This window comes from Pleurodeles waltl, chromosome 6, assembly GCF_031143425.1.
Source record: "Pleurodeles waltl isolate 20211129_DDA chromosome 6, aPleWal1.hap1.20221129, whole genome shotgun sequence".
Taxonomy (NCBI): domain Eukaryota; kingdom Metazoa; phylum Chordata; class Amphibia; order Caudata; family Salamandridae; genus Pleurodeles; species Pleurodeles waltl.
The window spans coordinates 1015628707-1015656279 of NC_090445.1; the positions used below are offsets into that span (position 1 = coordinate 1015628707).

Below are 27573 nucleotides of genomic sequence, written 5' to 3' on the forward strand. Positions count from 1 at the left end.
GTAAATGTAGCTTGATAAATGTAAACCACACATCACGTAAATTGAATATACAAAAGTTTCAACAGTGAATTATATGAATAAGGAAGATACAAAAAGCAGAGACTTCCCCGCCCCATCCCTCCTAACTGGGACAGGTCTACTTTTAAAGTGTACATTCTCTTCAAGATTCTAAATTCACTTCAACCTACGCCTCACACGACATCAGTGCCAGTGAATTCAAAGTTTGTTTCCAACCAGCTACTTAGACAAAAGGGTCTTAGTGATCAAGGGCAACCATAAACGAAGATCTTGTCAGTCACGTAGACTGCCAGAGGCTGACACTGGCTGGGAAGGCCCTCTTCTACTTAAAACAATCTGTAACAAGCAATCGCAATGAAAAGGGTCTCGCATTTGGTCGAGTTGGAGGTGTTAGCCTTGTAAACTCCTGACCAGACTTTTGTCAAATAAACTGAAAAGTAAACCAGTTTCACATAAGCGAGCCGACGGCCGCCATGAGCATGAAGGAGACACAAAAGAAAACAGAAGTTTGCTCGCAGTCAAACGCATTGGCAAAAGTGCAATTATCCATGTAACCGGCAAAAGTGCAATTATCCATGTAACAGGGTCAATGTCATGCAAAGCGCTCGACTACTGCCCAGCGAGATTGTGCTGCATAGGAAATAAAAAGAAAAAGTAGTCCAGAAACCATTCTAAAAACACAGAGCCTCATATGTTTTCAGTAGTTTACCAGAACTCTCGAGGAGTGCTAAACAACGGAAAAGGCATGACGTATACATGCCTTTCACAAATGAAATCAAGCGGATTTTAAAAGGAAAGCCCACAAACCAACCAAGCTGATGGGCGGCACATGGGCAGGGTTTAAAGCTCACAGAGAGATTTCAAAAGGGGCCAGAGCGCTTGCACGCGCGACCCTAAAAAGACATCCGTTCTCACACTCTCGGCATGTTGTTTACCCTACCCAACGGTCATACCGGAGACGGGACAGAGATAATAGACGTAAATGGAGAAGATGCTCAAGGAAAAGGGAGTGCACCAAATATCAGCTTTCAGAAGCAGGGTGGTAAGGGCCTCCGAACTCACCTGGCCAATCAGATTTGATAATCCTGCAGCTCCCATCTGGCCTATTTAGATCTTGTAATATCAATATAAGTGCACTGTTCCACAAAAGAGAGAGAAGACAGGAGAACTAATTAAGTTCTATTCAGCAAAGACAAATCTATACAGGGTGTTTTAGGAGAGCCCTCAAGCACCCACTAGGGTGACAGGTATCATCATTGGGCTTGCTCCTCGCCAGACTGGTGCTGCAATGCCTGGCGGGCCACCCAGCATTCTGGGTGGCACTCAACCGTTGTTAAATTGCTAACAAAAGAAGGTCTGGGAAAGAGACTGACTAAGAAACGGAGAGTATGAAGAAGAGACAAAACTCTTAAAATTAGCTCTGAACCTAAACCATTAGTTTAATGTGTTAGAAACTAGGTCCAGGCCAAGATTAAAAACGGAATATAGGAGTGTTACTGGAAATAATGTACCATTACACTCTCTAATTAGGGAAGGTAGTTTACCTAGTCCTATATGGTCAACATGTTTCGCGTCTACGATCGGTCACGAAGTGATCCTATGACGCTTCTTCAGGACCCACGAAAAAAAACTTGTTATTAAACTACTTCTCCTGTGTATCAACAATTAATCAAGTGCACAAAAAGTCACTTACAGAATAGAAGACAGTGTATGTCTAAGTCAGTTGGTCAGTACAGTCGCCCTGCATAGAATCGAAAAGACATAACAATTAGTGCCAGTGATCAACACAGAAAAACAATTATAGTGACAACCACCCTCAGTCAGTGTATAATAAAAAGGAATGAATAGGTTTTGATGCTTACCATCCCATATTAGAGATTGGGCTCCCTAGGTCTGCGCTAGCATCAACCAAGGAGATCGTACTAGATAAAAATAATATGTAATAATGTAGCACCGCAAACAATACATAGTGACACGACATTGGGAAAGTCTTAGTATCGCCGTCTAAATTAGGTCACTGAATTCAATACTAGACAGGATGGTGTAAAAAGATGTATATATATATATATATATATATATATATATATATATATATATATATATATATAGTGTTGGTTAAAAATCATTTATATGTTTCGATTGAAAACCCACAAAGAAGGACTGAATGATGACATACCTTGGAATCTTTTAACATCTTAATCTGTGGAAGGATAAGGGTTATTACAACCTTATTCGATATATTATGTACATTCTCTGTAGACTTATATTGATCAGCTGCCCCCCCTCTTTTAACTGAGTTGACATACATATATACATATCCAGTTGAATGAACAACCTTAATGACCTGATCTTAATAGATCCGAAAAAACTTTTAGTCATTTTTTTCATTGGTTATTCCTGCTCTCTTTTTTGCCCTCATGAAAGAGAAAAAAAATTGTTGACTGCATCCTTTTTTACTAAAATAAGACTGGTGCTATAGGTCATTTTGTTATTTTAGTATCATCACATAGTTTATGGTACTATTTTCGAACCTAAAGATGGCCCTCATTTTGACTCCTATTGGCCCTGGCAGGAACAACATCACTGTACGACAGCACAACGTTATTTTATCTCTCCAAGATGGCCGCTGACAGTAGAGACTGTGGTCCTTTCTCTATTTTTAGTATCCGGAACAACCGGCTGGTTTGTTCCGGCATGCACGCGCTAAACAGCACTTGCTTAAATAACCTCCCGCCGCACCGGCACGCCCTCTTCAGGTGCGCGGCACGGGGCAGGTTTACGGATTCATCGAGGAGCGATCCAAGTAAGCACGGGGTTACGGAAGGTATTTCCTCCGTCCCCGTTTTAAGATCCTTCATCATTTTTTGACTGTTTCCCAGGTATTATCTCTGCCGCATTAACCGGGTGACCGGCATGTTTTCACTATGACCCGATAATATACCTTAGTTTCTATTTCAAATAATGAATGGGCATATGGTTACATATACTAGTCTCTCTAGAGCATGTAAGCATTTCCTATTTTCGCAACAGCTTTTTTGGGCCAAAGATGAATAAGGGTTGTTACTTTGTCATATGACTGAAAATACTTACAATGTGGATTGCTTTTGAGATGATTGAGTAGTCACATGGCTGCAGCATTTTCAATGTTGTTTACATTGTCAGAGCTTATAATAACCCACTTTTTACATATAAATGATTTTTAACCAACACTATATATATATATATATATATATATATATATATATATATACACACATCTTTTTACACCATCCTGTCTAGTATTGAATTCAGTGACCTAATTTAGACGGCGATACTAAGACTTTCCCAATGTCGTGTCACTATGTATTGTTTGCGGTGCTACATTATTACATATTATTTTTATCTAGTACGATCTCCTTGGTTGATGCTAGCGCAGACCTAGGGAGCCCAATCTCTAATATGGGATGGTAAGCATCAAAACCTATTCATTCCTTTTTATTATACAATGACTGAGGGTGGTTGTCACTATAATTGTTTTTCTGTGTTGATCACTGGCACTAATTGTTATGTCTTTTCGATTCTATGCAGGGCGACTGTACTGACCAACTGACTTAGACATACACTGTCTTCTATTCTGTAAGTGACTTTTTGTGCACTTGATTAATTGTTGATACACAGGAGAAGTAGTTTAATAACAAGTTTTTTTTCGTGGGTCCTGAAGAAGCGTCATAGGATCACTTCGTGACCGATCGTAGACGCGAAACATGTTGACCATATAGGACTAGGTAAACTACCTTCCCTAATTAGAGAGTGTAATGGTACATTATTTCCAGTAACACTCCTATATTCCCGTTTTTAATCTTGGCCTGGACCTAGTTTCTAACACATTAAACTAATGGTTTAAGGTTCAGAGCTAATTTTAAGAGTTTTGTCTCTTCTTCATACTCTCCGTTTCTTAGTCAGTCTCTTTCCCAGACCTTCTTTTGTTAGCAATTTAACAACGGTTGAGTGCCACCCAGAATGCTGGGTGGCCCGCCAGGCATTGCAGCACCAGTCTGGCGAGGAGCAAGCCCAATGATGATACCTGTCACCCTAGTGGGTGCTTGAGGGCTCTCCTAAAACACCCTGTATAGATTTGTCTTTGCTGAATAGAACTTAATTAGTTCTCCTGTCTTCTCTCTCTTTTGTGGAACCATGCACTTATATTGATATTACAGGTTCACTTTGGGAGACTGTGCACTGGACCAACAATCTCCCAGTCCCTATTTTTGTTTAAACTATTTAGATCTTGACAGAACCCAGGACCCAAAACCTTGTATGCTATTCATCCAACCCTTGATCCGAACCTCAATCAGCTTGTTTTCATAGAGATTCACTGTCACCATGCTAGAGACTAACGAAACAAAGGGATTAGAAGGCACCAGAGTGCAGAGATCAACTGTCCAGCGGGTTAGTGCGAACTGTCTGATTTGATACTACCTTCAATTAATCAGTGGCAAACAAGAGGTGAATAATATTCAGGACAATCACTCATTCAATGTCAGTAAAGCCTACTTCAGTAGAAAATATGTATTCTGAAACACATACAATGTCTATAAAGATGATATTATACATAAGTGCTTAGCATACTTCGTCTACCTACACAGTAGGGAAATTTGTGAATAATGTATGCCTACCCAAAAGAGCAGCCTTGTCTTCTACAGAAGTATCACCAACTTAGGAGGCATCTCCCAACAATACATGATTGTAGAAAACAACTCTGGTTTAGGAGAATAGCAGTTTTTCTGTCTACACTCATCACAAAGCAACAAACGCACACGTCATCAGTACATTATTGATCACTTTTAACATATGCTTTCAGCAAACCCCTAATTACCCATATTCGGGCCTTCATCGGACACTAAAGGCTTTTATCTACAACAATAGCACCACACTCTATTGTTTGAATTGGACCCTCTTACTCATCAACTTGCATAAAATAAGTCACGAAAGCCATATAGTTAGCAACACATTACCAAAGCAATATCATTGTTACACAGGACATACATACTAAGAATGCCAGTGGCGGAACGAAACTTGAAAGGGGGGGTGCAAAGTACATGGAGGGGCCATCCTCCGAACTCACTCCGGAGCTCTCAGGTCAGGTTATTGTGCTGAGCGGGCCCTCTGGAGCTGGGGGGCCACTCCGCACTGTGGGGTCTTCAGGGGCCTTTGTTAAGCTCCTGAGGGATGAAGATAAAATAACAAACTTAATACACCCTCAGGTGCACAATAATGCATCATAGGATATCGATCTGGATTGTGATGTGTATATACAGAAAGCACCATGCTACGGGAAAGTATAAACTATGAACTCTCCTCCCTTCAAGAGAGAAGCAGAAAAGTCGTTTGGAACAGCCAACAAAGAATTTTATACATCACTCTAACCGCACGTAAGCAAACAGCCAACCCTATCAAGTGCCAGTTCTGCCAGCTCCTCGTGAAACGCACTCAGTTACTGCAATGGCAGAGTTGAAAGGTCTAAATACGAGTCCAAAACATACGTGCAATGCATATTTGTTATCCACACATGAATGTGCTGATCCAGAAATGTAGTGTTTCACATACCTCCAGACAAGTATCCCACACTGCTAAGACACAGCCGTTGGGAGACCACTCAATCCCAGCCAGGTCCTGCGTTTCGGAGTCGAAGTGCTGAGGGAAGGGAAGAAAAGGAGAAAATATGCAGGGTGACTTTTAAACGTGTTATTGGCTGACTCCAAAGCTAAATTACCGTAAACGTTTCACAAAACGCAGTAACCAAAAACATGATGCCTATCTGCCTTTCACGTGCAAGTCGAGACATTAACTTCTCAAGAACGTTAACAAGGTGCTAAGGGCCACTAATTTTTAGTCTGTGGACGAGTACATTTTCTTTGAACTTCTATTTATGCAATCATTTGAAGGTCGGAAAACGCTATTTGGGGCAAAAGCGTTGGGGTATTGGAAGAATTTTCCAGTAAATGTGTGGTCTAATGTGGAAAGGAGTACATTTGTAACCTCGAGGAAAAATCTCGGTTTCAGCTTAAAGCAAAAACGTCAGAAAAAAAGTAAATCCGTTATTTTCCTCCTTTCTTTATATAGAGTTAAGGCATAAGGAAATGTATCAAGGTGGCATTAATGGTATAAAAAGAGATCTCTTCTTATAAAAAAAACAACCTCACTACCTCTGCAACAAAAAGTGACTTAAGGCACATGTAAAACCCTTTGGAATTGTGAGTTCCTAACTGAGATTTCATGCGAATATCAATTAGGAAATCGAAATTCCAAATGTACGAAACTCCACTGAGGTTCTTTTGCGATTCCCAGTGGGTCATAAATAGACCTACCTGATTAATAATGCGGTAGGCCGCAATTTGCGACCCAGTGGAAATCGCAAAGATCACGGCGATGGTGGCCTGCTGGGGTCAGCAGACCATCATGTTTGTGACTGCTTTTAAACAAAGCATTTTTTTTTTTATTTTTTTTTTAACACAACCTGTTTTCCTTAAAGGAAAACAGGCTCAGTTTAAAAAGCAAAAAAATTAAATGTTTCAGTTTTGTTTTTCGAGTAGGCCACTACCAACTCTTAAACGTTTTCGCATGCATTCACAAAGGGTAAGGGGTCTCCATTTGCGAATGGGATAACACCAATTTGAAATTGGTGTTAACTGCGATTGTTTTGTGACCGCATTCACAGTCACAAAACAATCATACAAAGCATAGCGAGTTGCAATTAGGAAGGGACGCCCCTTCCTAATTGCGATCTGCAAACCTATTTTGCGCTTTGGTAAATAGATTACTGAATCGCAAAATAGCATTTGCACATACCAAAATGCTTTTTTTTTCTATGTGCAAACGGCCCTCATGGAATAAAGCTTTGTACATCTGGCCCTAAGTCTAACGGTAACCAGTCAGGTCCGCTGCACTTCCTCCTGAACAATAGCGACATACTTCCTATGGTGCATCCAAACAGATAAAGAAAATTGTATGGTGTACTTTTGAACCTGTTTTGGTATCCTAAATGACAATAAAGAAACGTTTTTTTTTTTTTTCTTTTTTAAGTGATTAAGTCACAACTTTAAGGCACAAGGGTGCCCAGTGAGTAAACGTCTTTCAGAGTTATCAAGTTCATGCAGCTTGAGGCTTTTAGGGCCAAACTTTAAGGCTTCAGCAGAACCCATTTCAGAACCAGCCTCCTGCCAGTTTTTGACTACCACAACAAAGGCCATGTGAAAAGGTAAAACTGTTAACTAGGACAAATTCCTTTGCTTTACTTGACACTCACCCCATCATGGTTAGTCTGAAAAGGCACTTATCACACCCCGGTCATCTGCACCCTATATGGTAAGAATGTCTAAATCCCACTTTGAGATCTATGAATTCTTCTTACTGTTTATTTTAACATGTATTTCCCTTGACTCCCCTTAAGTGACTGTTTTTGTGATGTTTTAATTATTACAATGTATTATTTTCAATAAACCGTACTGGGAATGTATCTGTTTTTTGGCTTTAATGTTGTTTTAATGCTGTTAAATACTACACCTACACACTTTACCATTTTTCCCCAGAGAAGCAGGTTGCCTGTGCAAAACTATCGAGGTAAATCCATTATTTCAGAATCCGGATTTTAGTTTCAAACTGCTTCTAGGCTTAAATTTTGTGGTAGGTCAGCCACAGCTTACATCAAGACTGGGGCCTCTCTCTTCCTTCGTTATCAACTCAGCTCCCTATAACTTTCAACTGTACCTTGACTTCACAGGTTAATAACATCTGCTTCATTGCATCTTTAATTCCCCTTTTCTTCCTTTAAAATGAGACTAATACAATCTGCCATTTACACGCCTTTTCAATTTTAAAGGTACATGTTTCTTAGGGTTTATGTGAGCATCCAATTTCTTTTATCCAATAAGTTTCTGCAGGCCACATTTACATTTCTTATTCTTCCCATGCGTTCCTTTTCTAAGGAAAATGGAAAATGTTTTTTTTTGGTGCAGTGAAATATGAGCTAGAAGAACAAGTTACTTACCTTCGGTAACGAGGTATCTGGTAGAGAGTCTATCTAGCTGCAGATTCCTTACCTTAGAATTCCCTGGCGTCCGCTTCGAATCCGGAGTTTTTTCTGAGCAGTACTCTGCGCGGCCGTCATCATTCGGATCCGCGTGCGTCGTCAGTGTCGTTGGAGCCGTCTATGACGTCACGGTTGTCTATATAGACGCCGTTTCGGCACGCGTACATCAGTTCTTTTCCACAACTTCCCACGCCAGAAGCGCAGTCATGGAAGAACGAACCGTTATGGATTTGACCTCTTTGACTGTTTGAAGTAAAAATTCTTTCATGCCTTTGAGAAAGGCAAAAATGGCAAAATCATAAATATATATATATGTATATATATATATGTATATATATATATATATATATATATATATCTGTATAAAAAAATATCCGCAGAGCGGGGAGGCTTAGGTGGGTGTGAAGAATCTGCAACTAGATAGAGTCTCTACCATATACCTCGTTACTCCGAAGGTAGGTAACCTGGCGGTGGGTCTGAAGGAGATTTTTACACTAGGAAGTCCTGCAAAACAGACCGGGCAAAATGCCCCTCTCTTCTCACCTGGCTATCCAGGCAGTAGTGTTTTGCAAACGTGTACAAAGAAGCCCACGTTGCAGCCTGACAGATGTCCACCACTTGTACGCCACGTGCTAACGCAGTTGTAGCAGCTTTCCCCCAAGTAGAATGAGCTCTCAAGCCCTCGGGAGGCTGCTTCTTTGCCAAAGCATAGCAGATCTTTATACAGAGAACGACACAGCGCAAAATGGATAATTTCTGCACTGCCCGACCCTTCTTTGCACCAACGTACCCCACAAAGAGTTGGTCTACCCGGAACTCTTTAGTGCGGTCAAGGTAGAACGATAGCGCTCGTTTTGGGTCCAGCCTATGGAGACGCTCCTCTTCCTTAGAGGGATGCGGTGGTGCAAAGAAGGTGGGCAGGGTGATATTTTGACCCAGATTGAAAGGGGTCACCACTTTGGGGAGGAAAAAGGCACAAGTTCTTAACACTACCTTGTCAGGATATATCATGAGATAAGGTGGCTCACTCACTCTCCTGGCAGATGTAATTGCCACCAAAAAGGCTGTTTTAATAGTGAGCAGCCGGAGAGGACAGTTATGCAAGGGCTCAAAGGGAGCACACATAAGGAAGGTAAGAACCAAATTAAGATCCCACTGGGGCATAACGAAAGGCACAGGCGGGAACAGATGCACAAGTCCTTTCAAAAACCTCTGTACTATAGGTGATTTAAACATAGATGGTTGATCGGGCAACTGAAGAAAAGCCGATAAGGCTGCAAGATAGCCCTTGAGAGTCCCCAAGGAGGAACCCTGCTGGGTGAGAGACAATATAAACAAAAGGATGTTAGACAGAGAAGAAAAAAAGAGGATCAATAGACCTCTTTGTACAATATGAAATATGAAACAAAATGTTTCCAACGGCAGGCGTAGATCGACTTAGTAGAGGGACGGAGGTCATAAACCATCAACTGTCGCCACTCAATCTCCACGCATGAAGGCGCAGAGTTGACAGGTTCGGGTGGAGATCCTTCCCCTGCTGCTGCAACAGAAGATCCTCCCGAAGAGGCAGCCTGATTGGAGGACCGATGCTCATTTTGAGAAGCTCTGGATACCAAACTCTCCGTGCCCAAACCGGAGCCACTAGGATTACTTGGGCCCGGTCGTTCTTAATTTACTTGAGAACTCTGGGCAGAAGTGGTATAGGCAGAAAGGCGTACAGGAGGCCTGAACTCCACTAGCGATGAAAAGCGACACCTAGCGATAGCCCCCTTGGAAACTCCAACGCGCAGAACTACAGACATTGCGCGTTCTCTACGGAGGCGAACAGATCTAACCAAGGCTCTCCCCACTGCTGAAAGAGTCCTTGCGCCACCTCCGGATGGAGACCCCATTCGTGATCCTCTAAGCATTTTCAGCTGAGCTCGTCTGCCCTGGCGTTCAGAGAACCTGCCAGGTGTTGAACCACCAGGGTCATGCCCTGCTGTTCCAGCCATGTCCAGAGACGTAAAGCCTCTTCACAAAGGGTCCACGACCCCACACCGCCCTGCTTGTTGCAGTACCACATTGCGGTAGTGTTGTCTGTGAACACCTGCACCACCTTCCCTTTCACAACAGGAAGAAATGCTTTTAATGCTAGCCGGATCGCCCGAAGCTCCAGCAAGTTGATGTGGAGCCCAGATTCCCCCGGAGACCAGTGACCTCTGATCGCCACCTCCCCCAGATGGCTGCCCTATCACAGAAGTGATGCATCTGTCACTACCGTTAGATCTGGTTGGGGAAGGGAGAGGAGTCTGCCTTTGACCCAACCGCAGTTCACTAACCACCACTGAAGATCTTTTGCAGTCCCCTCTGAGATCTGAACTACATCGGTAAGATTTCCCTGATGCTGTGCCCATTGGAACTTCAGGTGCCACTGCAGAGCCCTCATGCGCCATCTGGCATGCTTGACCAATAGGATGCAGGAAGCCATGAGTCCCAACAGCCTCAGAGTCTGTCTCACCGAAATCCAGGATAGAGGCCGAAACATCGGTATCATGACCTGAAAATCCTGGACCCGCTGTTCGGGAGGATAAGCCTGATAGTGCACTGTGTCCAGAACAGCTCAGATGAAAGTGAGCTTCTGAGAGGGAGTCAGGTGTGACTTCGGCACATTTATAGAGAAACCCCAGCGAATGCAGGAGGTCCGCCGTCGTCTGGAGGTGGGTGACGAGAGCCTGGGGCATAGAAGCCTTCAAAAGCCAATCGTCCAGGTAGGGGAAGACTGAAATCCCTGACCTGCGCAGATGAGCTGCCACCACCGCCATCACCTTTGTGAACACCCGGCACTGGTGAGACCGAAAGGAAGCACGGTAAACTGAAAGTGCTCGTGGCCCACCTTGAACCGCAGGTAACGCCTGTGGGCTGGCAGGATAGGAATGTGGAAATACGCATCCTGCAAATCCAACGCTACCATCCAGTCTCCTTGGTCTAGGGCAGACAAAACCTGAGCAAGAGTGAGCATCTTGAATTTCTCCTTCTTGAGGAAGAGATTGACGTACCTTAAATCCAAGATAGGGCGAAGGCCTTTGTTCTTTTTGGGAATCAGAAAGTAGCGGGAATAACAACCACTGCCTACTTCTGATATCGGGACTCTTTCGATGGCTCCCTTGGCCAAGAGAGCCGTAACTTCCTCGCGGAGCAAAGCTAGATGGTCCTCCATCAGCCATTCCTTTGTCGGAGGGATAGAAGGAGGGAAAGACTGGAAGGGAAGGGAGTAGCCCTTCCGTATGATCTGCAGGACCCACTTGTCTGTGGTGATGGAAAGCCAGTGAGGGAGATGAAAACAAATCCTCCCTCCAACTGGACGGACGTGATCCCGCAGAACCATACTAGGAGGGCTTGGGCGCAGTGGAGGGGGGCTGTGTGGCGGCCGACATCTGGCCAGACCCTCTGAGTTTGATGGTACCACGACCACGTCCTCTTCCGGGATGCTGTGAAGCCTGAGGACGGGGGCTGAACTGTGGCTGGCGTGGTACCACACCCCTTCCGAAGCCTCGAAAGGGGCGAAAGACAGACTGCTGTCGTGCTGGCACTGAAAGGCCCAAGGATCTGGCCGTGGCTCGAGAATCCTTGAACCTCTCAAGCACGGAGTCTGCCTTTTCGCCAAAAAGGCGAGAACCATCACTGGGCATGTCCATCAAGCTGGACTGGACATCCCCTGAGAAACCAGTAGAACGTATCCAGGCGTGGCGACGTAGGGCCACGGACGATGAAATCGCTCTGCCCAGCGAGTCGGTCATGTCCAAACCACACCGGATCGTAAACTTGGCTGCATCTCTCCCATCCTTGACAGCCTGGGTGCGAGTGTCCCGTACGCCCTCCGGGACCTGGGGCAGCACCTGTGCCACCGCATCCCATAAAGTATGGGAATAACGGCCCAAGAGGTGTTTACGGACCTCAATGCCAGGCTGGTGGAAGAAAACATCTTCTTCCCAAGCTGATCAAGCCTCTTGGATTCCCTATCCGGGGAAGCGGAAGGGAAGGCACCACGGGAAGTAGAGGCTTGGACAACCAAGCTCTGAGGAGTGGGGTGTTGTGTCAGGAAACTAGGGTCGCTCGGAGCGTGTCTATGGCGGCGGCCGACCGTACTATTCACAGGAGCCCCTGTGCTGGGTTTGGACCACGTACCCAGAAGGACGTCTGTAAGAGCATCATTGAAGGGCAACATCGGCTCTGATGTTGTCACCCCCGGCTGAAGCACTTCTGTCAGGATATTCGTCCTGACTGGCACCGTAGGCAAATCTAGGTCCAAGACCTCAGCTGCCCTACGCACCACCACAGCAAAAGAAGCACCCTCCTCCGTAGCCACATTAGGAGGAGAGAGCATACCTGTATCTGGAGACGTGTCCAGTCCACTGGCCTCCCCTAGATCCTCATACCAGTCCTGTTGTAATCCACATTCTAGAGGATCCTCAGACCCCTCCCATTCCTCTCCTGCGTCTAGCTGATCTGAATAATGCTCGGACAATGATCTGGGCCGAATTGGCTCCGTCGAAGTCAACGTCGTACGACGTCGCTCTGGCTCCGGATCATCCGGAATAAGGATGGGGCTGCCACCGGTGGCGGAATCGTCGACGTCTGACCCGGCGCCAAAGAAGGTCAACTGTTCGGGACCTGCGCTGGTCCAGATCCAGTATCGGATCCTGGGGTCCCCAACGGCACCGAGGCCGAAGCTGCCGGCATTGAATCCGAAGGGGCCCCTGCTGACCCCGCGGGGCCCGAAGACCCACCCGAGGGTGCAGCCCGCTCAAAAAACGAGACGCATGGCCTCGTAAAACTCTTTTATTTGAGCGGAGCTCGATCCGGTCCCCGGAAAGGGGGGAAGACGAGGAGTTGACCCTGGCGACGGCTCCGCAGAGCCGCGCTCGGAATGTTGACATTCCCTAGACGCCTCGTCGGCAGACGGGCGTGGCGAAGACAAAGTCCACTTGGACTTATTCTTCTTCTTGTGCCTCTTACCTTCGGATGACCTCGAATGCGAGGAAGAGGACTTGGGGCTCTGGGAGCAGTGCCGCGACCTCCTCCTACTGCGGGACCGTGACCTCCGCGGAGTCGCGCCAACTGAAGACGAATGTCGGGCTGGAAGAAGCTTAAGGGATCTCTCTCTCAAGGCCTTCGGCGCCATGGCCCGACAGTCGGAGCACAAGGTGGTATCGTGGTCCTTCTCCAGGCACCAAAGACAAACACGGAGCGGGTCCGTCACCGACATGGTGCGATGACACGAACCACACAGCTTGAACCCTGTTTTTCTCGAAGACATGACTTCAAACAGTCAAAAAAGCGTTGAAAAACCATTGAAGAAGGGTAGATCTTTCCGGAACTGCGCTTAACCGGCGCGGAAGGAAAAGAACTGACGTACGCGCGCCGAGACGGCGTCTATATAGACAACCATGATGTCATAGACTGCTTCAACAACGCTGACGACGCACGCGGAGCTGGTCCACGCACGCGGATCTGAACGACGACGCCCGACTGCGCGCGCAGGGTACTGCTCAGAAAAAACTCCGGATTCGAAGCTGACGCCAGGGAATTCTAAGGTAAGGAAGCTGCAGCTAGAAAGTCTTGATCAGATTATTTTTACTGCAGTGACACAGAAGCTTGTGATAAACAATCCGAACTGCTGAGCCAATGACAGGTCATATAGCAGCAGCTCAGTGCTCATCAATGTTGTTCGTTCTAGGTCTATCTTTCAGCGCTTCCTGCACTGATGCAGTCTACAGGGGCCAAAAAGCTGTTAAGTCGAAGGAGAAGTACATTTTATTTGCCTGTCATAGTAGTTCTTTTCCAGGGCAATCTCACCAGTCCTACAAATGGCCTAGGAAAGAAAGTCGATTTTTTTTCTTTTTTTCTTTTTAGTAACCGATCAGAGCTGAATCGGTACTAAAAACAAAGCGTAGCGTTTATTTTTTTACAAATCAAGAGTGGTGTTTAATCCAATGCAAGACAGGAAACTGAGGTGTCAGACTGAAGAACTTTGCAGAGGAGGGGGGGTGGTGCAGGGGTGGGGGGGGGGGGGGGAGAGATTTAAGAAATCATGGCTGGCGGATTGAAAAACACAGGATGTAGGAGCAGTATAGCAACTCAAAGGGTGCCAGGAGGGGAAAGCAACAAGGAAGGTTCGGGAAGGCAACAGGGACAAGCACAACGGTGAGCACAAAATAGAAAGGAGTGGGAAGAAGCACTCTGGCAAAGAGAGAAACGCGTGGAGATAGGTACATGAAGGCGACAGTTCACAAACACAGGCACTCTCAAGGAGTGCTTACACAAAAGACAGAAGTAGAACTTGAAAACCACACAGTGGAAGCAGAAGATTGACAGGCCTAGACATGAGTATGAAGTAGCAACATGAGGGTGACAAAGAAAGCCAACCAATGGTAAGCAAGGGGTGAGCTCCAAATGTTTATGGTAAGGAATGTTACGCCTCACAACAAGCAGCAAACACGTTGTCAAGAGGCTTGATCTAAGAAATGACTGGAAACCACTTTCACCACAGTTTTATTCTTGAAAGGAAATGATTGTAAATGAAGAAAAATTGTAGCAGATAAGCTGCGAGTAGAACCCAGCATGGTTACTTCAAGGGCATCACTCTTCATCCTGTGTCGCATCACGCCACAACGGTGAGATGTAGTTTTTTTTCTCGTAACAGGATCCTGGAGCAATGTTCTTAGCCTTTTTGGCTTTTTCTCTTGGAAGTCTCTCCCGACCTTTCTTGAGTGAATTCACCTGACATCCCCAACGACTAGGCGAGAAACAGATTTTTTCTGACCAGAATTTTTTGTTTTTCCTGTCAGAAAGCCTTTCCTGGTTTTTTAAATGCCCTGCTTGTGGGAAAAAGAAGACCCATTCAGACCCCAATGGCCTCTATATTGTCTGCCTCCTGGACGACCATTACTCTGAAGATTGCAGACACTGCCAAAAGATGTCAAGGAGAACCTTGAAGGACAGACAGAAAATCAGGTTGCATGGCCTACAGGAGAGGCTTGCTTCAGGATGCCTAAGGGCAAGGAGACAGTGCTATTTCTACTAAAGCTCCCTCTTCACTCTCCAAGGACACCCTGTGAGGTAGAATCAAAGAAACACCACCAAACAATGAGACACAATTCCAGATTGATGTAGAGGTCTAGGGTGTAGAAGAAGGGTAGTGATCTGACCAGTTCCCCGTTGACAGCAGGAATGCTATTGAGGAAGTTTATGCTGAAGCACCACCAGACATTAAAAGAACACAGACATTGAATGTTGAGACCTCTATAAATGCCAGTACTCCATTCAGTGTCGACACCAAAGCATACCACACCACTGAAACATTGTTCGATGATGCAGCGGTCTCATCTTCTCTGCCTCCTTGGCACCAAAGTCCAAAGATAAATATGTTGCATCATATTCCAGCTTGTCAGGGTGAAGGCTGCAACGTTCACAGAATGGCTCCGTTATGATGATAGAGATTGACCTGTGAAGCGCATGCCAGTAGGCCTGGAACCAAGAGCTATACGGAGATACAACTGTGGCCACAAAACACAGATGTTGGTGTCTGACGAGCCACAGAATGGACTTCTGTTGTTGTGAAGGCTTTAGAAGGGTGGAGAGCGAAGTTATGGGAATCAATGTAATCCAGGGTAGGCTGCAGCAGACGGTTGTATGATGGAACCACACATGCTGGAACAACGAATGCCTTAAAAACTCGGTTGGTACATGACCGCGTCATTTCCACAGATGCCTTTACAACAAATTTCATTGTAAAAGCATGCCTAGTAAAGGCATGTGTCAAAACAGCATGCATGGGTCTCTCATGCTACCCGCCCTGAGGCACAAAACTATCCCCACCCCTTATACCTAAACTAACCCACCCCACACGCTCTGAGCCCTAAAAAAAACCAACTATTGTGACCCTCACCCCTAACAACTAAACTACCCGGACCCCCCACCCCTAAAAACCAAACTTCAGACACCCACCCTGAGCCCTAAAACTTTCCCTTCTAATAAGTAGACTACCCTGCTCCTCCTGCCCTGAGCCCTAAAAAAACCTATATTGCCCCTAATAACTAAACTACCCCGACCACCCACACCTGCCCATAAAAAACCAAACTTCCAACACCCGCCTTGAGCCCTAAAACCTTCCCCTCTAATAAGTAAACTACCCCGACACCCCCACCCACCCCAAGTCCTAAATACACCCCACTGCTAAAAACTACCTACCAACCCTGCCCCAAACCCACTTACCTAACCTCTCGTCCTCTCCCAATCCTTCCTGCTCATCTCTCCTCCCCCCTCCCGCACTTCCTTAAACATTACCCCACCTCTTTAAAAATAAACTACCCCGCCCCATCACCCTAAAAAAACAAAAACAAAGCCCTAAACAAAAAATTGCCCGCCCCGATCCCCCACTCACCCAAATCCCTTAATCCACCCTCAACCCCTGCCCCACTTACCTCACCGCATCCTCTCCTTTACGACGCATAGCTTTTTCTGTGCCTTAACCATGCATATGCGTAGATTAGCACAAGCGTGGTTAAGGAACAGAAAAACACCATGCGTTGTTCCGGCATGCATGGTTACGCTTGGGAAACTTCCATGTCCTTAAGCACGCGTTGTTAAGGAGGTTTCCCCAGAAGATTGGCTTTGCTGAGGTGGGGAACACAACTAAGATGGCCAGCTCACCATAGGTGCAAAAACAGTTATGGATGGCCTAATACAGGGAGACCTGTACCATTAACCACACAATCAGGAGGCTTGGTGCCTGCCGCAACGAGACCAAAAACCTGTAGATCTGAATAGGGTGGGTTGTTTTCATCGGTGCCCAACTCTACATGCGGGGAGAGGCCCTGAAGGAGAGATGGCAGCCAATCCTCAGCACATGCCGTCAACACTCCATGAGTACAGTTTGGGCGGAATCTTTCATGCTTCCTGGGAACAATAGAGAGTCTGTTCATTGGTGCCCTAGGGAATCTATATATACTCTTCGCACCTTAAACTGTGGCACCATACACTTTGAATGGAAAACAACATCTTGTAAACAGACATAGGCCTACAGCAACTTTGAACTTTTGAGCCAACCCTCACACTGTAAGTGACTTGGAGTAGGGATCTCATGCCTGATAAACTCTTGGTGCTACCTCAATTAATGCCATACAGGAACCTTGAGCTCCTTTGTTTTTGCTTTGCCAACAAACAAAGGTCCTCCCTGTATCAAGTACATAAGTGTTATTGTCACACCAACCCACATGAACTGGATTTGGACACACTGAGCTCATACAGAATTCTCACAAGTAGCCTCACTGTTTGGCCACAACATCCAATGTAATAACAGTTTACCATCTCCTACCCTCACACGTTTTGTCTTTATCTCAATCACTAGTGCTCTCTTGCTCGTGTGCTTAACAATCTGTCCACGGGAACCTCCATCATCCAGACAGCTTTTGTTCACAGAAGTAGTAAGCGGTGGGAAATTGGTCTCCCCATCAGAATTCCACAAAAGCTTCCCATACTACTTCAGAAACCTTACTGTGAGAAATTGCAACTGTAGACTATTGAGACTCATCTAAAGTCCTAACTAGGAGCCATGTCTAACAATATGTGCTTCACCCAGCAATGCTGCTAATTTTCAGGCTTGACTTGAGAAGACAGAAAAATGTGTGGGTAGTTTAGAATCCACACTGGTCAATGTCAAATGACTGAGGACAAGATGTTTCGCACATATGTCAAAGATCATGGTTTTGGAAGGCAGCACCTGAAGATATAATGCATGCTTTCATGGTATCACGAAAGGCATTGAAAGAGATAACATGGAGTTTTTACTGATCACATTCTTACCTGAACTCCTGGGTGTGAATGTTCTCACTGCCCTTAAATTCCAATGAGCTCACCGCCCTATACTCCTCCAAGCACGGGTACTCACAAACAATTTCCCAGGGGCCAAAAAGTATGGTCTGTGATGTGCACGAGGGCTGCACTGATGCCAGTGGAATGGCAGTCTGGCGAGGGTGTTGGGAGGACTGGCGGTTAGTTAAGGGTAGGCGAAGTGAAGGATATACATCTAGTGACTGAATTGAGCAATATGGAACCAGAAAACCTGGGATTACTCTTGGCTTCCTCACTTTTCCAAATTGTGTGATCCTTAGCAATTGCTTAATTTCACCTTCACTCCTACTTCTTCATTATCACATAGGAGGACAGCAAAATTTCCGAGTCTGTGCTGTACAAATCTGCTCCTGTGTTTGATTTAATGAACTATAATATTGTTCATATGTAATAGGAACCTAGGCCACTCAAAAAGTTCACATAACATCTGACTTCCTCTTTTATTCATTATTTGTGAATTTGTTAAGGTAGGGGTAGGAATTAATGTTTCTAAATTCATGTTTGAAAACTATCGCTTTTAAATTAATACTTCTTGATGCACTGATATAATAAATTATACTTAGGTGAAAGGGTTCTGCATGTTAACTTAATACACTTTATCAATTTTGAAGCGACTATTATATTTTTACACTTTTGTTGCAAGAAGTCTAAAAATGAATGTGTTTCTAAAGTGAAGCTCAGGGCTCTCTAGTTACTTCCTTTCCTTAACACCAATTAACCTTGTAATAAACGTTTGCCTCCTTATTTAAGATCTTTTTATTGTTAGAGTGGAGTCCAGTGATCATCAGCTGCCCTGTACTCCTGTTTCCCAGTGGGCCGCATGTAAAGGTCAGGGGGCCGCATTTTGAGTAGCCATGATCTAAAGAGTATGAAACTCATGGCACTAAGGCCCCGTCTGTGGTTCGACCACATTAAATGTAACCTGTTGGAAGCTGCCATTGTAATTTTACAGTGCACAATAAGACAACAAAATGTGGAGACCCTGATGAACTTGAACAGTTCTTAGACTTCATGGAATCAATAGCCATAGAAACACAGAAACCTAACACCTCTTTGCTTCCAGGTGAAAAACAGGGCTCGCCACTTACAACTCACCAAGTGTCCCAAATACAACCCCAAAACACCCTGGGTGCTTTTAGCTCCCGCACCCGACACACACATCCCGATAAGGAAGGACTCCTCAAAGTAGTGGAGCCACTGAATCGTAACAGGACACATCCAGATCTCCTCTAAAACTGTGCTACAGAAATGGCATCATAGGAAGGAATCGTGAACAGGTTGGATGCGACTGTGGAAGCTATTAGTACAATTTGCCCTTCTTAGAACAAGGTGCTTATGTTATCATGTCATTCTCACCACGATAACACCAAAATGCCTGTAGCTTCTGCTGTTTTTCAAGGATTTATTTTCTTATTGCTACTTTGCTAGTTTTAGTCCTAACATGCTCTCTTTCAAACTGCTAAAGTTCTTACCCTCCCTGTGCGACCAATGCCTCATTTACCCTTCCCCTCACTGTGTTCAGGTGTGTGAATCCCATTGTGCATTGTTGGTTTTCACATCATCAATCCCGTGTCACAGACACGCAGTTCAGCCTCAGAGGAGCATAATGCTGTAATTTACCTGGACTGCCTAACGACACTTCGGATGATGTTTTAATAATAATTCAACAGTGTTGACTGTCTCCGAAGTCTATGCTGAATTGTGGCCCTCGAGCGGGTCCAGAGCAGAAGTAAAGCCCACTGATTAAGAATCGTACAGATGAAAGCTGCTAGATCTGGGTTGTACGAATGTTAGGCACCTAGACTTAATCATGATGGTTACTTGCACAGTCTTTTTTAATCTCACTACGCACTGCCCTGAGTCCTATCATTATCCTCATAACTGAACAGATCGACTTGCAATACACAATTGCTATTATTATTCTTAGAAACGCGGCAGCACCTGTGAACAAACTTCAACCCTTCAGCATTATTTCACAGAACCTTAAAGGTGTTTTATCTTAAATTAAGTGAAAAAGCAGATTCTGCACTATTTAGCCATAAACAAGGCAGACACTGTGCTCTTTCAAATGACGTACTTCAAATGAAATGGACAAACTAAACTAAGATTTGGTGGAATTGGTCTTGTGAATATGTCAAATGAACCTACTTTTCTAGAGCCCTGAAGTCTTCCGATATAATTTGGGCATTCTAAGTGACTGGAACCGTACACATGATACAATCATAGACAAGACTGACCCTTCCCATAGGGAGAACTTTTCTGACAGAGCCATTTTGACAGACTGCTGGTAGGGTACGCCCTTACAGATGTGTTTCATCTCTCATCCACGTAACCGGAATATACCTTCAGGTTCGATGTCATATCAGGCGTCCATGGCTCCAGCTCTAGATTAGACTACTTTTTGGCGACAGGCACACTTCTCCCTCAGATTATATCATGTGATATTTTGGAAAGTGACATTTCTAATCACGCGTCGGTCCTTCCTTCCCCAGATACCGGTAGGATTTGCCCTCGAGTGAAGATAGGGTAAATGAATTTATCAAGATTCAAAAAGTCTCACCAAAAAAACAAAATTTCAAACTTATTGAGAACATATTCCTTAGCACAAATGTTGTGAGTAGTTGGCAAAACTAATTTACGAAGATTGTTAGGAGAGATAAAGCAATGGCATGAAAAAAGGTAGAAGCCAAACAGCCCGACTTGAAGTAATCCAGTAAGTCACTTGCACAACAGTATAATGCCACTTCTAACCGGTATATATTGTGACAATTAGAAACAAAGAAATTTGCTCTCTACCCACGTATTACTGATTAAGTGGAGTTTGACTTAGATAACCCACTACATACATTCTAAACAGGGTAAAGTGAGCTATCCAACTGAAACTGTGAGAAGACTAGATGGTGGTACATGTACTACAGAATAACACAGGTTCTTAAAAAGGCACCCACAAGATATCATGGATACATAGTTCAATTATTAAAGAAATTGTAATATTCAAACAACAGACAAACTGGAAACCAAGGAGGAATTTCGCGCAAAATACCCACTGCTCCAATTCTTGGACGCGGGACGGGACTTTTTAGAGGAGAACTTTCACTCCAAAAAATAGAAGAGGCCATCTCTGATTTACCCGCTAACGAATCCTCAGGGGAAAAGGGGTTTTCTGTGGAATTCAGTAAGATTGGAAGTACCCAAGTAGCTGCACTACTACACGGGGTCCTTATTGAAGCTGAACAAAAGGGCTCATTACATGCTAAAAGTTGTGAATCTGAAACCACATAAGGACCATATTTTATGCACTATCCAGAAATACTGTTCCTAAACACTGTCTTGAACTTATTGTGAAAATCTAACAATCTACAAAAGGTAATCCTGTCTTTAATGCGGTAGTCCCAGGTGGGTTTTGTCTCAAGCATATCTTCCAGAGAAGATTTGACAAGGTTAATATGGGAATAGTCGATGTACACAATGATGCATTCATAAACAAGAACGAAGTCGCATCACCACTCTTAGATTTCCCTGTTGTGAACCCACCATCAACCCTGGCACAAAGATAAATGGTCAGGCAGGCTCTGAGACTGAGAACTGAGGTTACTGACTGACGGCCATAATGTTTAATTAACACCTTCGCTGACAGGCCTTTCCGCCCCTCAGGTGCCAGGCCTTTTTTGGCTATTTGGAGCAGTTCACGCTTAGGCCCTCGTAACGTTTTGTCCACATAAGCTACCCATGCCACATTTGCATCCTTTTTTCTAACATCCTAGGGATTCTGGAGGTACCCGGAAGTTTGTGGGTTCCCCTGAAAGAGACCAAGATATTAGCCAAAATACAGCAAAAATGTCATTAAAAAAAAAATGGGGAAAAAGGGCTGCAGAAGAAGGCTTGTGTTTTTTCCCCTGAACATGGCATCAACAAAGGGTTTGCGGTGCTACAATCAGCAGCTTCCCATGTTTCAGGAACAGGCAGACTTGAATCAGAAAACTAAATTTTTCAACACTATTTTGGCATTTTACTGGGACATACCCCATTTTTACTATTTTTTGTGCTTTTAGCCTCCTTCCAGTTAGTGACAGAAATGGGTGTGAAACCAATGCTGGATCCCGGAAAGCAAAACATTTCTGAAAAGTAGACAACATTCCGAATTCAGTAAGGGGTCATTTGTGTAGATCCTACAATGTTTTCCTACAGAAAATATCAGCTGAAATAAAAAAATATTGAAATTGAGGTGAAAAAAAAAGCAATTTTTCTCCACGTTTTACTCCGTAACTTTTTCTGCAATGGCAGATTTTTGAAAGCAATATACCGTTACGTCTGCTGGACTCCTCTGGTTGCTGGGATATATAGGGCTTGTAGGTTCATCAAGAACCCTAGGTACCCAGAGCCAATAAATGAGCTGCACCTTGCAATGGGTTTTCATTTTATACCTGGTATACAGCAATTCATTTGCTGAAATATAAGGAGTGAAAAATAGGTATCAGGAAAACCTTTGCATTTCCAAAATGGGCACAAGATAAGGTGTTGAGAAGCAGTGGTTATTTGCACATCTCTGAATTCCGTGGTGCCCATACTAGCAAGTGAATTACAGAGCATTTCTCAAATATATGTCTTTTTTACACACTGTCTTACATTTGGAAGGAAAAAATGTAGAGAAAGACAAGGGGCAATAACACTTGTTCTACTATTGTGTTCCCCCATGTCTCCCGATAAAAATGGTACCTCAATTGTGTGGGTAGGCCTCGTGCCCGCGAAAGGAAATGCCCCCAAAAAACTATCTGGACACATCAAAATTATCAAATACAAAACTACCTGTTTTTTGCTGGGGGCACCTGCATTTTTGGTCCTGGGCTCAGCAGCCATCTAGGGACCCTACCAAACCCAGACATTTCTGAAAACTAAACACCCGAGGGTGGTGTGACCTGCGTGGGCCCCCAATGTTTTCTTACCCAGAATCCTCAGCAAAGCTCAAATTTACCTTAAAAAAAAATCTAATTTTTCCCACATTTCTGAGTGGGATCACCACACCGGGACAAATTTCCTACCACCTCAACGTTCCCCTCAGTCTCCCAGTAAAAATGATACATCACTTGTATAGGTGGGCCAAGTGCCTCTGACAGGGAAGAGCCAAAAACATGTTAAAATTGAGGGGGAACCAAAGCGGGTCCAAAAGGGCAGTTTGAAAAAGAAAAGTTTTTAGGCTGGCAAGTGCAGCAGAATTCTTATCGGTATAGATGAGCCTATGCTGGGTGGTAGGAATTTTGCGGATTCCTGCAGATTCCGGAAGGTTCCATCACAAAAATGTGGGAAAAATGTGTGATTTCCAGCAAAGTTGGAGGTTTACAGGGCATTTTGGGTAAGAAAATGGTGCAGGCTGCATGTGAAGCACATCACCCTGGACTCACCCAGAAATTTAGTTTTCTGATGTGTCTAGGTCTTGTGGATTTTGTTTACATGGCAGCATCCAAAAGTCCAAACAGTGCAACCCTCACCATTCCAAGTGGGACGATTTTGAGAGTTAGACAAGCTCTAATGGCCCAAATGTAAAACCAAAATTCAAAATAATCAAATGTCCTCTTGTTTGCCGTGGGATAAGATGTTTTAGTGTGTGGGGTGGAGAGCTGAAAGACTGTTACCCCCTTCAGTTGGGGTTGGGGCATAACCAAGCCCATACTGGTTGGTAGCCATGACCCCACTATTTATTTTAATTCCCTGGCATCTAGTAGGCTTTCTGCCCCCCCCCAGGGTGTGGATCGGGGTTAATTATCCCATCTGCCCACTGGTGGGCAGAACAACTTTGGCCCCATTTATTTGGGGTGGGGGTATGGCCATACACCCACCCTCCTATTTTGAAAAAAAAATCTTCCCAGGTCTCTGGTGGGCTTTCTGACCCCCTTGGGGGGCAGATATGGCCAACAGTAATATGCCCCCATGGGGAGTTCCCCTTGCCCAAGGGGCTGCCCCCCCCAAACAAAACACACACATACACACACCAATCCCTGGTGCCTAAGTGGTTTCTGCCCCCCTCACCCGGGGGAAATAGGCTGATCTGCCCCCAAGGGAGCAGAAATGGCCTAAAATAAATTTGTCCCCCAGGGGAAAGACCCTTGCGTGAAATTGTTGCAAAAAAATAATCCCCGGGGCCTAGTGGTTTCAGCCCCCCTTGGGGGCAGATTGGCCTAATAAAAATAGGCCAATCTGCCCCCAAGGGGGGCAGAAATGGCTTAAGAGTAATTTTGCCCCCAGAGAGCGACAGTTGCCCAAAAGGGTCGCTCCCCACATATAAAATAAAAAAAAAATCTTTAATTTTTTTTTATTATCTCTGGTGTCTAGCGGTTTCTGCACCCCCCCTCCCCCCCAGGGGGACGATCGGCCTAATTATTATAGGCTGATCTGCCCCCGGGGGGGGGGGTCAGAAATGGCCTAAAAATAAGTTGGCCCCCTGGGGAGCAGCCCTTGCCCTAGGGGCCGCTCCCCTCATGTTGATTACCTAAAAATAAAAATAAATCCCTGATGTCTAGATGGCATTTCTGCTGAGAAAGACATCAAAGGAAAGGAAATGCCTTTCCTTTCCTTTGATGCCTTTCCCGGCCCCTCCAGTGATCGGAGGAGAAAGGCAAAAGCATGTGCTTCCAGAGCGGAGGGGCAGGCCTCTGATGAGGTTAGTGTGCAATCACGCGCTGACGCCAGACGCCATGGGGTTGATGGGGGGCGGAGGTGGAACGGTAAGCGATTCCTCTTGCATCCCTGCCTAGGGGAGGGGGGTGCCAGGCCCTCGTGTGAGCGCTAGTGCTCCCCCTGAGGGCCCATAGCAGGACGAGGTGGTTACGTCCCTGGCACCTCAGCGCCACGGAAGCAGATGTAACCAACTCGTCCCGGGCACCCGAGGGGTTAAACATACCATTCCTGTTGTGCCAAAATGCCTCTTGACTTCTGTTTAAGGGAAATTCACATAAGAGCAACAACAACATCACATTTGCTGTGGTCCTCCAAAGATTCCCCACAGCCCATGGTGACCCTTTTCACTCGAAAAAGCTTTCTATTGTGTGGAGTGGGACCATGTATTTCCAACTATTGACTGGTTCACTCTAAGGGTTCCTTAATCTAAGACGTGAAATGGTTTAACGATAATCCTAGGGCTTAAATAACATGTGGGGTCTTCATATTAGAGCCATTCCAAAGTTTACAAGGCTGGGCTGCCCTCCTTTGTGCGGATGATATTATGCTTAAAAATACAACCCTAAATTACTAGGTACACAAATAATGGTGTTTGTCAGTTAAAACTCTCCCTCTCTTGGGATACTGATTGTATAGACTGCCCAACCCCTTGATCCATTTATGGCTGTATAACGCACTGGGGGCATCAAAGGGAGGACTGTATCCAAACTCTATAACAAGGGAAATATCCTCTAGGTCAACAGAACACGCTCAAAGTTAAAATGGAAGAACATCTTGTGACAGCCTAAACCAACAATGACTGGACCCTGGTGCTTGAGACACATGACCAGGCACCACAGGAGGTACGCCTTACAGTTAATATCTACAAAATAGTTTACAACTGGTAGTGGACAGTGTCACGCTTGGTCAAATCTGGTACGTGTTTTTATTTGTGGTGTGGAGAGATCACCAACATGCGCTGCCATACACTATGGATTTGACCAGTCATTGCTCTCTACGGGAGGGAGATCTGGGATAACTTTTCCACTCATAGGACAGTTCCCTTTTGCCCATCCATGATACTAGCAATCATAGATTAACCTCTCTGACACCCCTGCAGCTTCTTTCTCATGACGTCGATGGAGGGCAACCTCCATAGTAGTGGCCAGGGGCTGCATACTTCACAAATGGAAAACCAGGAAACCAGGATTTCATGGCAAAGAAGAATGGGTTCTTGTGTGGGTTGCTCTATGAAGTGTTGGCACCAAGCACGGATATAAAAGAACTTCAATGGGACATATCACCGACAAAGTAGGCAACTAGAAGGATTCAGAAAAAAAAAAAAAAAAAAAGCCCAACGTTACGAAGATTGTCCTTAGATTTTAAAAATTCCAGGGATGACATAGCACAAATTGCAGATCTGTTGCGTTTCAGACATAAGTAGCTAATTGAGTCTGGATGTCTTTGCTCTGTGTGACATGTAGTCCTCCTTTTATAATGAAAAAAAGGAAACTACAAGAACCGAAAAGAAAAGCCTAAAACCAGCACCGTTTGTTGTATGTTGTATGCATTTCTGTGACGCAAAACAGTCAGTGGTGGAGAGATGCCCATGTTTTTCATATCTGAAATATCTTTTTGAACAATAACATTGTAGCATCAGTGGGCAGGGGATTTTGATCCCTGATGGTAAAAGGTACTTGAGGGTGCTTACCCTCAACAGTTTTGTATAAGTTCCTCATTCCCCGGGTGTTTTGACATTTCGCTTGAATCCCGAACCCATTTGACTGACACCCCAGAAACTAGAGAGCCTCCTTTCCATCAACCTTGATAGGTGTTGTCTACTACTGCATATATTGTGCTATGAAATGTCTTGTTTACAATTCAGTTGGCGGACAACCCACCCACAACATACAATTAGTTGTTTTGTTTTCAATCTCAGTTGCAATCCTTCGGTTGCTTAGCTCTTAGAGGATTCTCTTACTTTCTTGTGTGAGCTCCTCCCTGGAGCATGGACCAATCACATGTTCTTCTTCATCTTTCTTCTTCCTTGTCTTTTTGTAACACACTTTAAAAAATATTTTATAAGCAATTCGGTATTATTCGTGGATGTGCAGTGCTCATTCCTACTTTTAAAACAGGTATGTGGCTTCGTATTTATGTTGCTTTCACCCTCCTTGCCATCTCTATTGATGCCTTAGTTACTTTCACCCACCACTGTACAACTCTACCCTACACTATGGTACTGTACTCCACTCAACACAATGCCACGCCACTCCAGTCTACTCTATGCAACTACACTCTACGCCGCATCACGGCAGTCTACGCCACGCCACTCCACTCCAATCTACCCTATGCCACTTCACTCTATGCTACACTATTCTGTGCCACTTTGTGTCCTTCTAGGTCACTCCACTTTATGCTATTCTACTCTATGCCACCCCACGCCATTCTAATCTACACTTATCTACTTTATGCCACTCCACTCTACATCATTCTAGTCTACTCTAAACAAATCTAATCTATGCCACTCCGCTCCAGTCTACGCCACTCCACTTGAACCACCCTCAAGACCCTCTAAAAAAAGGGACTCAAAAACAAAGCCAGAATACAATCACAACTTATCTTTCTGAAAACAGCACGAAAAAAGGGGAGGGGGAAACTCAGAAGTTTTAGCCACCAACCACTGATCTTTACACTCTTCCTCTTCAAAAAGAAGTTAAGAATAACCAGACTGTTGACACAAGTGAAGTCTTTGTAATGAAGAAGAGGAAAACAAATTTATAGGCCACCTCTTCAACCTCAAGTTATGGTGACAAAGTCAACTGACTCAAGGTGCTCTAATAAAACACATGTTAAGCTAAGTAAGAGCCCAGTTGCAAATTTGTATTCTAATAGTTCTTATGAAAATTAAGAGTATAGTTATTTTCTTAAGACTGGGGTAG

General features: G+C 44.7%; 1 protein-coding gene across 3 annotated transcripts in view; it reads right to left on the reverse strand.

Annotated features, from left to right (window-relative positions):
• Nucleotides 1-27573, reverse strand: part of WRAP73 (WD repeat containing, antisense to TP73) — a 341996-nt gene that overhangs the window by 112824 nt on the left and 201599 nt on the right. For all 3 annotated transcript variants that reach the window (XM_069239949.1, XM_069239947.1, XM_069239946.1), the window contains one exon: nucleotides 5605-5691. In XM_069239949.1, coding sequence (XP_069096050.1) covers nucleotides 5605-5691 — 87 coding nt within the window. The remainder of the gene's footprint in view (nucleotides 1-5604; nucleotides 5692-27573) is intronic.